The 17843-nt window shown below is 30.3% G+C and overlaps 1 protein-coding gene across 1 annotated transcript; it reads right to left on the reverse strand.

Moving 5' to 3' along the window:
• Positions 1 to 6261: 6261 nt before the first annotated feature.
• On the reverse strand, positions 6262 to 11461 carry LOC131618155 (ER lumen protein-retaining receptor-like). Its single transcript, XM_058889420.1, has 6 exons — positions 11203 to 11461; positions 10420 to 10619; positions 10193 to 10333; positions 10025 to 10105; positions 9804 to 9931; positions 6262 to 6493 (listed from the first exon to the last, which is right to left on the reverse strand). Exons 1-6 carry the CDS (start codon positions 11426 to 11428, stop codon positions 6454 to 6456), a joined length of 816 nt encoding a protein of 271 aa, XP_058745403.1. The 5' UTR covers positions 11429 to 11461; the 3' UTR covers positions 6262 to 6453.
• Positions 11462 to 17843: the final 6382 nt, after the last annotated feature.

Raw genomic sequence — 17843 nt, forward strand, 5'->3', positions numbered from 1 at the left:
TTACATTGACTGTGAAAACCGTTTCATAAAAGATATTGGCAATTTTGACATAGGTACTTTATTGAGAAAAACATAAATAATAATTCTTTAAAAGAAAAAGGAAATGTTTGAATTACTTTCTTTAATTTTTTTTATGTTAGTCAAATATTTTTTATTTATTGAACGTAAGAATATTTTAAATTTCTATAAAAGGTATACTATAATTTTTTTTTAACTTTCTCAAAATATATAATGTTTTTTGAACTAATATATATATGTACTAGAATATAAATCTTTATTATACATTCAATCAAAATCGTACAAAATGAATATTTATTAAGATGTTTTTTTAACTAAAATAAAATAATAATAAATCGTACAAAATATATATTTATTAAAATAATTTTTAAAACTAAAATAAAATAATAATATGGTAATTAAATTAAATATACATATCTAAAAAGATTATACCTTCTAGATAAATATTAATATAATGTTAAAAACAACTTTTATTAAGAAAACTCACCAAACAGAAAACAACATGAATTATAATTATGAATGTTTAAATCTACACCGATCCAAATAAAAATTATAAATTGATAAAAAATTTGTAAATAATCGAATATTATCAAATGTATTTAGATGTCTTTTTGTAAAAATCGTCAATATGGATCAGATTTTCGATTATTTTTCTAAAATCGATCTAAATTAAACTGAATCACATGTATATATTTTTATACTATTTAATTTTTTATTCATATATATATGATATGTTGTGTTAATTTATTATTAGATGATATTTATATTTTTTTAATAATACTTACTATTTTGTTTAATATATAAATTTGTACTTTTCTATTTATTTCAACACATTAATGCTAATTTTTTCATATACTATATATTATATCAAATATATTATTTATTTGTATTGTTATAACTTTAATAAAAAAATATAATTTTTTATTTGAATATCCAAAAACTGATTTGAATTAAATCACATAAAATTGGATCAGATCAGATCAAATTTTTTTAATTTATTATATGAAATCTATTTATATAGCGAATAAATATGTTTTTGAATTGAATAAAGTTTCCTCAAAATCAATCTAAATCACACTACGGACGCCTTTGACCGCAACACATCAAATATTTTATAAAAAACTTTCAAAATGCATGTGTAGTCAAATCAAATATATATATTAAATGATATATAAAATTTATGGTAATATGAATCTAAAATTTAATTAAAAGAGTAAACAATCATATGATATTATTTTAATTAAATATATACAATATATTTGACTAAGTGATGGAATATTTTATTAAATATTTAATTTAATTATCATAATTTAATATTATTATTTGAATATATAAATTTTTTGACGAAGATTATATTGACGGATGATATTTCAAAGGCATCATTATCTAAATTTGTTAGAGTTTTTCTTAGAGCTTAAAGGTAGTGCACTGTTGTTTAATTTTTTTTTACACGGTTAGTACATCACAATCCTTAAAAATAAATACTTTATATTTAATTTAAAGAAAAAAAATCAAATTTTTATAAAATTTAACTGTTTAGATATCACTGAAAGTGTAAAACTGCTTTACACTGTCGGTGTATTTCCATTAAATCTTTTTTCTTAATTGTTTATGCCTTCTATTATAAATATTACAAAACTTGTTTTTAAAAAACTAAAAAGTATAACCATTTTTAAAATAATATACTTGATTAATATTTTTGTTACTCAAAAGGATATTTTTCAAAAAGTCATTTTAAGTCTTTGTTGATCTTTTAAATAATATTATCTCATTGAATTTTCAATAAATAAATGATTCAATAAATAATTAGTTTGAATTTTAATATAATAATTAATATATCATTAGAGTGAAAGGAATTATATTTTATTCGAGAACACTTTGATAAGAAGGTAATAAATTTATTCTAGTTTATCTAAAAATTCTGAGTTTGAACTTATCTTGATGGTAATAAATTTATTCTAGTTTATCTAAAAATTCCGAGTTTGAACCAATGTTGAGTAAGCAAACTAAAATTTTAAATAAATTTTATTGTTTATTGTGGTTTTATTCAAGTTAAAGAATTGGTCTATGGAATTGCAGAAAAGAATATCCTTGTTTTTAAATAACTTACATTAGAAGTTTGAACTTTATTCTTACATGTATATAGTCAATCTTTTTTCATAAATTTATATTTAGCTCATTTTTAAATATAAATATTACTCAAAATTAAAAAGTAATCTATCTGGGAAAATTAGCGGTTGGATAATAAGCTAGCTTATAGTTTTTAGCTGATAGTTAATGGCTGATAGCTTATAACTTATAGCTGATAGCTAATGACTGATAGTTGATAAACTAATCAAAGTAAATGTAAAATAACATAAACAAATATTTTTTAATTAATAATTAAATGTATATTTAAAATAATTAATTCATAAGGGTAATAATTAAAACGATATTTAAAACAACGTCTGAAAAATAAGTTATAAGTTAGTAAAATAAACTATAAGTTTATGACAAAAAGATTGTTATCAAACATGTCTTTTATTATCATACGAACTTATAAATTATAAGTTCAAAATAAGGATTGCCAAACAATGCTTTAACTTCTTTTTGATCTTCGCGTTTGGAACCAAAACAATTAAATCTAGTAAAAAAATTATAATTGTATAATCAAAACTAAACAAATTACATATATCATACAAGTTGAGAGTGAAATCATATAAATGTCTCTAACATAAGGAAACTTAGGTATTCATGGTGTTAAAAATCATAACGATAGAAAAAATATAAAGCGTAAGTAACATCACAATAAATGGGTGTAACTGAGAGGACTATACATCATCAACCTTTGGCTTATTGCCTAAAGAATAGCTCTTCTTTGATAAAAATATGAACTTAAACAATCACTACTATGGATTACACATTTTATAATGGTTGTGAAAGTCGTATAACCATAATTGATGGTATGTGATAAAATGGCATGTGGTACTGGTAGTAAGTGAGCTACTTATAATCACGGTCTATTGGTCGTTGTGACAAACTTGAAAGTGTGCAACATATCACCACATTTGTATTAAACCATAGTGAGATGTAGTCAGTTCACTTTTCATCACAGTTTTCAACACTCAACATGCCATGCTATCTTGACAACAGATCACCGCTAACTTTATTGAAAAGAAACATTGCAGAGGAGATATGGACATGTTACTCTATTGATTAGAGTAATTTGGGAATTTTTGAGTGTCCATCATATGTGGATATTTCTAGTAAGGATTAGTCTAAACTTGACCCCAAGTCCAAACAATGCATCTTTATTGGCTACAATAAAGGTATGAAGGGGTACACGTTATGGTATCCAGTTAAAAGCAATGTGGTTAAGATGTTGTATTTAATGAGAATTCAATATTGAAATAGTCAGACATGATAGTTATGCCAAATACCGAGATAGAAAATTCTAGTCAAGCAAGATTTAGGTGGACATTAAGGAGTCATTTGTGAGTCCAAAGCTGATTGTAGCCCAACAACTGGATGATCCAAACTCATTAAAGAGGAGTGCAAGATTCAAGTGGAGTACAAGACTATACACTTGTGTGTTATAAGGATTCCTGTCGTATTACACCTCCAATGAGAATTGAGTTTAAAGACTTAGCAACATATGCTCTTCTTACCAGTTCAAGAGACCCTTCTACTTTTCTAGAGGTTGTGTCTAGCTAGAAGAAAGATAAGTGGATGGGTGTTATAATAGAGAAGATGTAGTCCTTGAAAAAGAATGAAACATATGATCTTGTTCAACTTCCACATGGAAAGATAACTATTGGTTGCAAGTGGGTGTACAAGAAGAAGCCAATAGTAAGAAAAAAAAGAAGGGGAAAAGTTTGAAGATTTTCTAGTTGCAAAGGGGTATTCATAGTATAAGGGGATCGATTATGATGAGATGCCATGGTAGCCAGTAGGGATATGCATTTAGAGGAGATGTATGTGAAAATAACATTCTTTCGTGGTAATCTAGAGGAATAAATCTACATGGAGACTCTAGAGGGTTTCAGTGATATTGGACATGGAAGACTTATTTGCAAATTGAAGAGGTCTTTGTATGACTTGAAGCAGTCTCCAAGGAAATGGTACAAGCTCTTTGATTCGTACATGCTCTGAATTAGCTATAGAAGGCGTGATTATGATTGTTGTGTTTATATGAGGACCCTTATTGTTCTTTTGTTTTTTTAACTTTATGTTGATGATATGTTGATTCCTGTCAACCATTTGCATGATGTAAATGAGTTGAAGACTAAGTTGGGTAAAGAGTTTGATATGAAAGACTTGGGTGCGACAAAGAAGATTTTTGGGATGGAAATTCACAGGGACAAAGGAGCTAATAAATTATGGCTATCTCAAAAGAGCTATGTTGAAGGTGTATTGAGCAAATATGACATGAGCAAGCAAAGCATGTGAGTACTCCATTGGAAAATCATTTTTAGCTTTCTTAGGAACAATATCCTAAGACAAACTCAGAGAGTGAAGGTATGTCTAAGACTCCTTACGTTAGTGCAGTTGGTTGTTTGATGTATGCTATAATTTACACTAGATCGGATTTGCCACAAGCAATTAATCAAGTGTGCAAGTTCATGTCTAAGTCAGTGAAGCAGCATGTAATCAAGTGGATCCTAAGTTACTTGAAGGGTACACCGAATCATGGTATCATTTCAGCATGGTCCAAGATGTTGTGTCAGTTATGGGATATGTGGATTCTAACTATGCAGATGATTTGGGTGATAAGAGGTCTATAATAGGCCATGTCTTTACTCTTGTGGGAGGGCCTATATGCTGGAAATCATTAGTTCAATCCATAATAACTATGTCAACAACGCAAAGCTGGACATTGAGGAACTTTTCTACATGACACTGTGGTACTCTTGGCGGTGGATCGTTTCTTCTTTGAATATTAAATGTAACTTTTATGAGTGGTACAAAAACCCTCTTTTATGCGTTTGATGTCGTTTGAGACTGTTGTAAGTCTCTCCTCTTTTCCTGTATTTGGGTTGGTGTACCCCTAGTTCACCAAATCTTAATACAAGAAGTGCTTATGAAAAAAAAAAAACTATGTCTACAACTGAGGTTGAATACACGAGAGTAGCTGAAACTGCCAAGGAAGCATTATGGCTTACATGGTTAGTCAAAGAATTGGGCGTTGAGCAAGGTGGAGTTCAGTTTTATTGTGATAGTCAGAGTGATATCTATTTGACGAACAATCAGGTGTATTATGTTAGGACCAAGCATATTGATGTGAAGCTCTACAAAATCAGAGAGTTTGTGGCGTCCAGACATATATTACTTCAAAAGGTTCACACTTCATAGAATGCAGTTTATATGGTGACCAATTCAGCCACCAATGACAAGTTTAAACACTGTTTGAACTTGTTACATGTTTCTCAGTGTTAAGTAGGAACTACACACCCCTGTTACTAGGGTGTGATATTATGTAGTTAATCTTCATAGGGATTTAATATTAGCTAAGGTGGAGATTGTTAAGTTTGACTCATAGATAATGTCAAGTTTAACTCATAATCACACTTGAGATGTGATATTATTGAGGTACAATTGTCACTTAGAAGTTTCACGTTGTTTGAAAAAGTGGAGATTAAATACCTTATAAATGAGATTAAATAATTTTTTTGTTGTTTTTGTTTTTAAAAAACTCAGAATCTAACTTTGAAACTAATTAGTTCAAGAGACCAATCTTATTATAGTTTACTTGCGAATAACCAACGATAAAGCCCTATACAGAATATCTCAACAATGGATTATTAACATTTAACACAATTTTAACTATGATTAGACTCTTAAGTCTAAGTCCTTCATTAATTAACTTATTTATTTTTGTTTATTAATAAGCATTTTTTTTAATAAAACTATTTTTTTGTAAAATAAATAAAATATATTTTAAAATAATGTTATGCTATTTTAATTTAATTATTTTATTGAACAATGAGTGATATGAATGTTCTTGATATTTTTAAAAAGTCATATCAAATGGTCTCCACTATTACACTTCTACAATTTAATCATGTCACGAGACTTAAATTTCGTTAAAAATCCATGTAAAAGAAATTAAAGAATTTGATCAATATATTTTAATTTGCAACAAAGAATTCAAATAAGAGATATTTCACCGATCCAAAAAGCCCATTAAAAATGAGTTTAATTCCCCTACTTTGTTACATGTGTGATTTTTAAAACAATTATTACGATTAAAATCAAACACTTCCATTTGAAATGTATAATAATACTACTAATAATAAATTACTTTTACAAAAATTTGTGAGTTGCATAGAATAAATATGGATTAAATAAAGAAAATCGAAAAAATCCACTCAGTATTATGATATACAACAAGCCTTAAATTAAATTGCAGTTGCAAACTCTTCTTTTACCACATTGTATAGCCAAAACAAGATATCATTAAACTGGCATTTTCCTCAAAAGCTGCCCTTGCATGAAGCTGAAAAAGAAAACAAAGAAAATCAGTAAAATTAGTTATCACACACAATTTTTATTTTTTTTCCAAATCAGTTATAACAAATCAAAAATTATGAATTAAAAGGAAAACAAAATCAGAAATAATAACCAAATAAAAGGAACAGAGCATAAAAAATGCTCAAGAGCGACAAACTTAACAAATGCTAAGGCCACAGGAAATTGTTTTATTAACAAATCATAAACTATGTATTAAAAGAAAAAAAAAACTCAGAAATAGATAACCAAATAAAAGGAATAAAGAGCATAAAAAATGATAAGAGCGACAAACCTAACAAATGCTAAGGCCACATAAAAAAGTCAAAAACAAACAAAAATAAGCAACAGCACAACAAAGAAAAAAAAGAAGAAGTCAACTGGTCAAACAATCTAATCTATTATGAAAACTCAGAAGCAATAGACTTTTGAAGAAAACGAGTTGGAGGGAGGTCAACACGACCACCACCTACACAAAACAAAAGAAAGGTGTAGATGTTGTTGATTGGCTGTAATTTTTGGTAAAACTCATTATGTTTCTATCTTGTCAAATCTGGTGTCATGACATGCATTCTACTGTTGTAAAGTTTTTCTTATGCAGGCCTTTACCTGATGTCAAGGCCGATGTCATGACATTCGCAGCTGTTACGTTCTTTTCTGTTACTATTTATGGTTATGTGATCTGATAAGATCCTATGCGCTTTATTTGGAAATGTTGGATTCTGATCTGATTCAAGGACATCTTTGATGGTTATTATTTTTAGTTCCTTGATTTATGGAAATTAGTTTTATTAGGTTTAAAACTAATTTGGATCCAAGGCCCAGCTGCTGCGTTTTCTGAAGGCTATATATTTTACGAAGAAGCTGCAGACCAGATTAGGGTTTTTGTATTGAGAAGCTTTAAGAGTTCTTTGTTTTAAGTTTTTGCGTTCTAGCCTTCTTGTAAGCCAAACAATCATCATGATGATTGTCTTGGTCTAGGTGTTTTGGTTTGAGTTGTAAGAAGTACTCGAAGCTTTTAAGCAAGAGTACTATTGTACTTGATTAAAGCTTTTAAGCAAGATCAAGTTGTGTCCTTGAAGTGTGTCTTCTTTTGTTATTCGTAGAGTGTTTTTCATCACTGCTGTGATTGAGGGGGAGTGAGTAGGATCTCTGATCTAAGTAGTTTTAGATTGAAGTTGCATTGGGTAGATATTAAGTGAAAGGAGTAATCTTGATCTGTATTACCTTTAATTGATATTACTTATAGTGGACTTCCTCCCTGGCTTGGTAGCCCCCAGATGTAGGTGTGATTGCACCGAACTGGGTTAACAACTTTCTTGTGTTGTTATTCTGTTTACTTCTTGTTCATTTGTTCAAAAGCATTCAGATAGTAATGTCGTGACATCCTGTTCGACATCGCGTGTCTGAGTCCAGAATTACAAAAGGCATCTGGTCTATTCATCCAACACACGCGTGTATGCCAAGCCACTTGAACGGACCTCGTTCCCAATCGACTAAAGAAATGAAAAAAACCAAAAGTATTGACATGAACTCTATGCCGAACTAATAATCATAGTCATCTAGTGATTAACCGTCAAACTTTTTCGGTAAAGAATAACTTTGTTACACATTTTCCAAATCGTCCAGATCATATAATTCAATATCGAAACCATATCTAAAGACGTTTGCTTCCCATGACCTAGACTCTGAAACAACTTAAACACCCCTAAAATCGAATTAGGCAGTGGCTCAAACTGCCCCACCCAGCTAAAAACTCTATACCAAATGATTGAAACAATATCACGCAAAACAAAGAGATGATCAAGTGAATCCACCCGCCTCACACAGAAACACATAACGCGCACTATCAGACCCATATACAATTTGGAACCTTAAAAGACTCTGTCTAGTAGACAACCTGTTCTGAAGTAACTCCGACGAAAACACTACAACTTTAAAAGGAAGTCAACTCTTCAAAACCTTAGAATGCCACCACAACACCCTGTTCGATCTACCCTCACTACCCCCAACAAAAACTAAAAGGCTATTGTAAGCTGATTCAACTAAAAGGTGTATAGTTAGATTAGGTTTCTAAACCCAAGAAACCGCTCAACCTCGCCTATCCACTCCCGTAATAAGGACTACCAAAACCTCTAAAAGCTCCTCCTCCCAAACAAGAAAAGGTTGCATCCACCTAAAAGTCCAAACCCAAGCATCCTCCATCCAAGAACCCAACCCAAATAACCCAAAACTTTGAGTCTATTGTTCCTAGATAAGGAACAACCTCTCAAAAGGGACATACACATGAATAGTCTCCACCCATAAATAGTCTCCACCCAGACATCATGCTAAAATCTGGTCTTCTGACCGTCTCCAACCATCTTAACGCAGGACGAGGCTAACCAATCCAACTTTGATCCGGAGAAGACCCAAGGAGGCAAACCAATGCAAATTTCTATGAAGAAATCTTGACAACCAAGCTATTGAAGCAACCAAAGACACTTTAAACACTGGTGAACTCTCTAAAGAAGAGAGACGATCACCCGGACCACCTAGCCAACAAGGGACAACTGCTTTCACAACATCATCTGGATCGATCAAGAGCCGCCTACTAAACTTTCCCAAAACCAAAGGAGATAAAAAGATTGGAGAACCACCCCGAGCATCCAGTTGGATAAAAATTAATGTCAACCCCAACATCATTAAAATGTATAAAGTTGGGAACAAAAGTCCTCTAAAGAGATTTTTTGCCATTAAAAACATCAGTTGAACTCTGTTTACTAACTGAACTGAGAAAAAAACCTTGTTCCGAGCCAGACCGACTACACTTTTCACAATACAAGACCTAGGTCTTGGAAAATTATAAAAAGAAGGATTGATATCCAAAGGCTTCTGAACATACATCCCGTCATACCAACGTGTAAAATGTGCTTAATTAAATAGTTGAATTAACTACAATTTTGCATGTTAATTGATAAATAACTATTTCTTCAACTGAATTAACAACATTTTTCATATAATTAACCAGGTGATTAAATAGTTGAATACTCGGGACCTTGAGAGGACCATACTCTCAAAATCCAAGTCTGCACCACTAGACTTGGGGTTTATTAAATAGTTGAATTAACTACAATTTTGTATGTAAATTGAGAAGTAACTATTTCTTCAACTGATAACTAACCAGGTGTCTCAAGTGTTTTACCAAAAAGAGGTGCATATGAAACATTTTTCATAAAATATTAATAATGAAGCTATTAGGAGGTTTTGAACATACATGCAAAAAATAACAGTTGATAGGAGAAAACAAAATGGTGTACCTCTTCGTATAATAGTAGCAAAAGTCTGCCAAGATGAAAGACTGAATCATCTCTGATATAAGAGCTGCCAACATCCAGATATAGCCATGGCCGATCAAATATAGATATTTCCCTCGAGTATCATAGGTCTACAAAAGATTAAAAAAAAAATTACACATTATTATTCTAGTACAAAGGTAAAAGAGATTTGAGAAAATATAAAAAAAATTAAGAAATCTCACATGAATAATCCAATACGCTAGTGCAAAGAATCTTGAGACACCAAGTGCAAATATATAATATCCCGTGAATGTTTCAATCATCTGAAAACGTATACGTTAGAATTACAACATATATAATCTATAAGGATTTAAGAAGTTATAGTAGAACAAAGTTTAGAGCTTTTAAACCTTTGCTTTCTGCATATAACGAAGTTGAGGAAGAATTGAAATAGTTTCCAAATACACGGTGAACGCCCAAAGGACTCGAGCTATCCAGATATGCTTTGTATTTGGATGAATTAATATCGCCAAAATTGTAGAAGGCACCACCTTTTGCACAAACAATACGAAAATTGTATTCAAAATTGAAAGTTGTTAAATTATGATATTGAATTATACAATAAAGGAAAACATACCAGAAAGGATAACCACATGTTGTCAAACTCCTTCATATAAGATGACTTCAGCCTGTATCTTATCAACCAGATAACAAGTAAAGTTGATAAAAGAAATATCAGATCCAGCACAGTGTGAATGTTTGACTCCATATAGATACTGCAACCTAATCTTGTTGTTAGGAATAATGCTGTGAGCTCTTGACTCTTGAGGGATAAACCTAAAAAGTATATAATTTGTTAGATGATATAAAAATATATGTATGAGAAATAAGAAGTACTCGAACACACAAATGTGAGGTCCGAATGATATAGTATCCTATGAAGATCAGACTCCATCACGGTCACAGACATAGAGACATGACAGATACTCCTAAACTAATAGTATAAAAAAATATAGGACGCAGACACCTCTACATAAGGATCAGATATCAGATTTTATGATATAACAGCGGAACACAATACCCAATCTAGATGATTTGATTTCAATTTAACAGTTGAAAATTGAAATCCTTTTAATTAAAAGACACAATTTTAAATCTAAACCATTTCATCTAAAATTGATGCATGCATTATTTACTGCAACAAATCCTGATTCTCAGATTTCCCTTATCTCACTTGTGCATGTAAATCTTAGCCTTATATCTCTCTAATGTTTTATCCTTTTCATTATCATTTACAATAAGTGAAAAACTTATAAAACCACAACTAATTATATAAGTTTAAACCAAAAATTAAACTAAATAACTTTGAATAATTTAATTGATTATTAGACTATGAATGATGAAAAATTATAAAGCTTACCAGAGCAAGTCTTGTGAGCAAAGAGCTTGTAAATGAGAACAATAAGGCCAACAATATGAATAGTTTCAGAAGCTTTGAAGAAAAAATCTGAATCTTTGATAGTAAACTTCAAAACCACCAAAGCACAAAAAGCAAGCAATGTCCCTAAAAAGATCTTCACTTTCATTGATCTCTTCCTCAACCATTGAGACAAAACATTCACAGGAGAATCTCTCTTTGATCCCATTTTTTTTATTCCAAAACTAAAAATTTTCAGAAACTAAACTATGAGTATTTTTTCTTGAATTTGTATATATAATTACACAATTTTTGAAGGATAAATAGTTGTTGACACAGGGATAACATGCATTGGATGGTGTTACGTATGTGATGCAATTTTTTTTTGAGTTTTTTGTGATTATCGAAACCGTTACTGAAAAGTACAAAAAGCAAAAATGGAGGGTTTTGATGTGGGCACTGTTTTGGCAGAAAAATAATATTTTTTTCTTCTTTTATGAAGATAAAGAAAAATATTTTCTTTAAATGATTTAATCATATCCTTGATCTATTCGTTTAATTTGTATATTTAATTATTTATTATATGGAATATTTGTCATTTAATAATAGATTTCCATGTCCGGGTCATACTTTAAGAATGTTTTATTTTACTTTATCAATAGTGTTTTAAATTTCTATTAAAGATAAAAAAAAAGAGTATAAAATAAAAATATTTAAATATTTAAAACAAGTAGCATCTAATATAGAACCGGTTCAGCAGTAGTATATGTTATAGGGTAATTTGTTTTTATAATTTATAAATATATTATTATACTTTCTCTATTTTTTGTTAAACTTTTTTTAATTTTAAATATTTATTCTGGTCGAACTCAAGTCTATCATCTGCGACTAAGAAATATTATCCGTTTTAAGTGCGTGACGTTATTAAATAAATTGATGATATTATAAAATTAAAAATAATTATTTAACAGTCTATTAAATATTAAATAATTATTAAATAAGCATTAAGTTAAAATGTGATTGAACAAGTAACAAATATTTATATAATAAATTCATACTATTAAATATAAAATAATTATTTAATAGTCTATTTAATATTGAGTAATTATTGATATTTACATATAAATTCTTTCATTTTAAATAATTATTAAATAGTTTATTACATATTCATTAATATTTTACAAAAGTAACTAAATATAATTTTTTTTATAAAATATGAAATAGTTATTTACATAATAAATTAATATTATTTAATAAACAATAAAAAATAATAGAATTAAAAGTGTAAAAAAGAGAGAGATATACTTGAAATATATTGTAAGTCTAGTGGTAGGGTACCATATTTTAGTATATCACGTGAGAACCAAATTTTCTCTTTTTCCAAGTTTTAATATCCAAACAAACAAAAAAATGCCAGCATGGAATAAAAAAATAAAAAAGGCAACTTAGCCATTCACATTATTAAAAAAAATAATTTTTTGATGACTGAATTTTCAAAGGGACCAAAACAAAGAAATCTTGAAATGTTAATCAAACTTTCTTTTACAAGGGTGTTCCTTTAAAATCGCGCATATAACATGGGTTAAATAGTTATTAACCCTGATAAAATTAATGTGCGAGCATTGAGTTCAAGAAAGTTGGGATTAAGAACTCATATTCGGTCAAAGAATCATCTAAGACGGACAAATCCAAATACTATCGTTTACACAAGAGTAACAACCACAACACAAATGATTGATCCATCTTAAGGATGCAATAGAAGAGTTGATTAAGAAGGGATGACTTACTGAGTACACCCAAGATGGTGACCAAAAAGAAGGTCGAGACCATAAAAGAGGGTAAAGGAGCCAATCGAGATGCCTCACCAAAGAAGAAAGGCTCTCCTCTTCAGGAAAAATCAGTCTCCAAGTTAGCTATAAAAGTCATGATTAAACCAAATGATGGGAGCAACAACAACATTGAATAAAAGGAACATTGAAAAGGTAAGTACCAATTCACCGCCTCCATTACTAGTGGTTTTGAAGGGAAAAAAGCTCTTCCAAAGGGACAATGAAGAGAAAAATAGTTGAGCTAATGGTCGTGAGTAAAAAAGAGGGAGAATCTTTGGTCATAGAATTAGAAATATCTATCCTCAAATTATGTGAAAGTGAAAAAGTGGGCAGAATTCCAAACAATATCTTCCCTCTAGAAATAGTGATAATCATTGCCAATTTTTCTGTCTCTAGAATCCTCATTAATGACAGAAGCTCTTGTGATATCATGTACTTATACCTTTTAGAAAAGTTAGGGCCGAAGAAGAAAAAGTTGTGGCCCTATGAATGATCTGACCTGTAAGATTTCAACGACATAGAAATTCTCTCCGAGGGTACTTTGAACCAATGATTACCTTGGGAGAAGGAAGAAACACCAGGACGGTCAACTTGCAATTTTTTTGCTGTTCAATGCAAAAACATCTAGAACTGTATCTTAGGCATGATTTTGACATCAAATTTAAAGGTAGTGGCTTTCCCGTCCATCTCAAGCTGAAATAACACAACGTTCATGATGAGCCGAGGACAATATGTGCTGGCTTCTCTGGAGAAAAAAAAGATATACATGGTTCTACATAGACCAAAAGAAAAAAACTATGGAAATCAACGTACCATCCTTTATAACACAGTTAAGGGACATGGAAATTAAGCCCTTAGCAAGTAAGAAAAATTACTCTAAACGAACAACTGCAGAGAAAGACCTTGAATTAAGCTAAAGTTGATCGTCACATGTCCCTCCAATTCCCCAATGGCCAATTAAGCCCCTTTTTCCTTAACAATTTTCATTGCTCTCAAAACTACAATGAATTGGACTAGGAAAGAGGAGGACCAAATTACTTGGTATACAAAGAAGAAATTACTTAATAAACACCTATATCTAAAGGCCTCACAAGTTGCAAGTTTGAATCCTGCCAACTTCAAAATGCTTTTTAATTTTTTTAATTTTTTATAAATTTTAAATAATTAATTAAAAAAATTAATTTCTAAATAATTATAATTGAGAAAATTGTTTGATTAAAAAAATTATTAAATATTTATTGCAATTTAATATATATATATATATATATATATATATATATTTAAATATTTTATTTATAATTTTTTTTGTCATTAAATGATATTATCAATATTAATTATATTATATTTTATTTTTTATCTAGTCATCAATGTCTCATATTGATTAATTTTTATTTTTTTAAATTTTTCTTATCATATTCATCAATTTCACCTCATTGCCAACTCAACAAAAAATGAAGGGGACAAAAAAAAAAGAATATATAAAATAGAGGTACCAAAAAGGTGATACTTTTTACAGGGTAACTAAAATATTAAAAATTGAAATAGATGAATAAAAATGCATTTAAGCCAAATATTTTTTAAAGTTATTAAATTATTAAATTTAATATTCAAAATCATATAATAGAAATGACAAAATACCCTTTTTCGTTCCTTAACTTTTACTCGGGGTCCATTTTGGTCCCTCAATTTTTAAAAAGTTCAAATAACTCCTTTATCTTTTAAAATGGTCTCACGTTTATCCTTCCGTTTGGTTCCGTTAGTTGTCTTATGTTTTTATTATCTACGTGGCCTTTAAGAATGCTGATGTGGATAATACAATATTATATGTTTCTATTCTTCAAGTCTCATTTCCACAAAGTCTCATTTCCACACTTAGCATCCACTGAAGACGAAAAGGTTCAAGAAACTCTGGGAACAAGACCATTTGTAGATTGCAATAGGAAGGAAGAGCGAGGATTGACACCACTGAATCACCACAGGTTTGTCATTTGTAACCCTAAATGGTTGTGATTCCTGCTACTATTGCGCTCTTTGTTGGGTACTTTTTAGGGTTCGTTCGTATTTAGGGTTCGTTCGTAAATCAGAGATTGTTATTTTAGGGTTTGTTTGTTCTGATTTAGGCTTTTTAAAACACGATTTTTATTTAGGGTTTGCTTTGCTTCAGGTGTAATGGACGAGTTTCTGAATTTAACCATTCACCATAGTGGTGGATTTGTTGATATTAACAATGGTCAATATGAAGGAGGAGACATTGCAAAGTTGAGAATAAATGCAGACACATGGGGTTATTTTGAATTTGTTGGTGTTCTTAAAGAGTTAGGTTATAGAGAGTTTGAGAGAATTTGGTACAAAGATCCTACCGAAGGCATGCTTGAATTAGTTGATGATAAAGGAGCCTTAGATATAGCTGATCTTTACATAGTGCATTTAAGGGTTGACTTATATATTCAACACACAATAGCTGAGCCAGAATTTTTGATATTCCTATAGAAGCAGAAGAAATGAATGTTGTGAGGGATGAACAAAATGTTGTGAGGGATAAGGACGATATTGCACATGATAAAGAAGAGTTAATTTCAAAAATTTATGAGGAAGTGGTTGGTCAGGAGGAAGCTAATGTTGTGAGGTGACAGGGCCTGCACAGCCAACTACTCAACAAACATCATAACAGACTCCTCAAGGGCCTGCACAACCAAGTTCTCAACAAACATCACAACTGACTACTCAAGTTACTTCACAGCCAACTACTCAACAAAAATTACAACAACCTACTCAAGCTACTTCACATGCTACACAATAAAGTCAACCAGCTTCTCAGACATCTAGAACAAGACAAAGTCCTGCAAATAAGGCAGCAACAAGCAAGGCAAAAAAGCTGGGTGTTTGAAGGCCACACACTCCTTAGGTACCACCAGGACCAACCACAAGATTAGGTGCATCAAGAATTAGGCCAACAACTAGGAGGACAACACCAACAAAGAGAACCACCTCCAAGAAGATTGCCTAGATTATGTTTTGGATATTTAGCACTTTAGATTTTGTTTTGGTTATTTATCACTTTTGGAACCACTTTTGGGTTTATGTAACTTGTCTGCTTTGAACATGTTGTTTATGAACATGTCTATTTGAACATGTCTCTTTGAACATGTATCTTTTGAACATGTAATCTTCAAGTCTTAAGTAATCTTGGAACCCAAGCTGGTTTAATGCATAACTGTTTTGAACATGTATCTTCAAGTCTTAAGTAGTCTTAAGTAATCTTTTGAACATGTATCTTTTGAACATCTAAATTGGATGCATTAAAACTGGATGCATTATAAGTAGTCTTAAAACTGGATGCATTATAACCCCAACAAAATCTATTGATTCCATTTGTTCAAAATTACAAGACTTAACTGGTACATAATTATACACAACAAACTTCTTTCAATTTGTTCATAAAAATGATACATAACTGGTACAGATAACCAGACAAACTGATACTCTATCACTAACACATAACTTAAACCTTAAAAAAACAGGTAACAAACAAAACTATGACAATCATCAAGCTACAACATTTTCCAAAATTCATCATCTTATTCAATTGACTCTGTATCTGATCAGTCTCTTTCCTTATTTTTTCAGTTGACAATCTCATTTTGACAACCTCCTCTTGTATGTGTTCAATATTCTTTCCAAGCTTTTCCAACCTAACCATCGTGATTTTCCCATTCTTATCTTCAGATTCTTCGAAGAACCACTCGAAAAACCCACACCCAGGATGCACAGGTCCCTACATGTCACACACATTCATGTTCAATTTCATAAATCTAAAAATCCAACACTTTTTGAACAAATAACGTACCTTAAAATGAGGACACCCCAAAAATTGTCTTCCAAAACTCTTAGTCGTCTTTGCCCTTCATAGAATGGCCTTATCTCCACAATAGCAAACTGGTTTCCATGGCAGATTCGACGTCGTACAAAGTTGGGAGATCAAACTTTCATGGCTTCCTTGTAACATAGATGAAGAAGAAGTGGACGATTTCATTGCTCTGGATTTTTGGAAAACCCTAGCAGCCCCTAATTTCTTCTCACGATGGTTGTTATTCTAGAAACCCTAGCCCCCTATTTGTTCAAACTTGGTTTACGTTACATTTTGTAAAATTCCTTTTAATGAAGGAGAAGAAGCTCCACGTCATATGCCACGCTAGCAACTCCAAACGACCGTTTCCATGAAATAGACGGAAAGGACTTACGTGAGACCATTTTAAAAGATAAAGGAGTTATTTGAACTTTTTAAAAATTGAGGGACCAAATTAAAATAGACCCTGAGTGAAAGTTAAGAGACAAAAAAAGATATTTTGCAAATAGAAATTGGTGGCATTATTTTACAATGTTACTACGGTAAATGAATTCTTGCCAAATATATGAATATTTAATCGATAACATTTTTAATTTTAGCAATATTACAAAAACAATTTAGAAAATAGACTATGTAACAATTGTCATAATGTTACTAAGTCTAATTAATAAATGGTTAAATACGTTTTTAGTCCCTATAAATATGCGACCCTACATTTTTAATCCCTATAAAATTTTCCTTCAATGAATGGTCCTTCTAAAATTTTTATGTATGCAATTTCAGTCCCTGATATTTTCAAAAAATTTAAAAACTAATTAATTATCCTTTAATTTTTAAATTTTTGAATAATTTTTTTTTTATATGTTTAGAATATTGTAAAATATTTATTTACCAAGTTTTAGAATTTTTTAAAATGAGAATAATTAAATATAAATTTCTCAAATTTCAAAAAATAATGATAAAAGTAA

This window comes from Vicia villosa, linkage group LG7, assembly GCF_029867415.1.
Source record: "Vicia villosa cultivar HV-30 ecotype Madison, WI linkage group LG7, Vvil1.0, whole genome shotgun sequence".
In the NCBI taxonomy this organism is placed as follows: domain Eukaryota; kingdom Viridiplantae; phylum Streptophyta; class Magnoliopsida; order Fabales; family Fabaceae; genus Vicia; species Vicia villosa.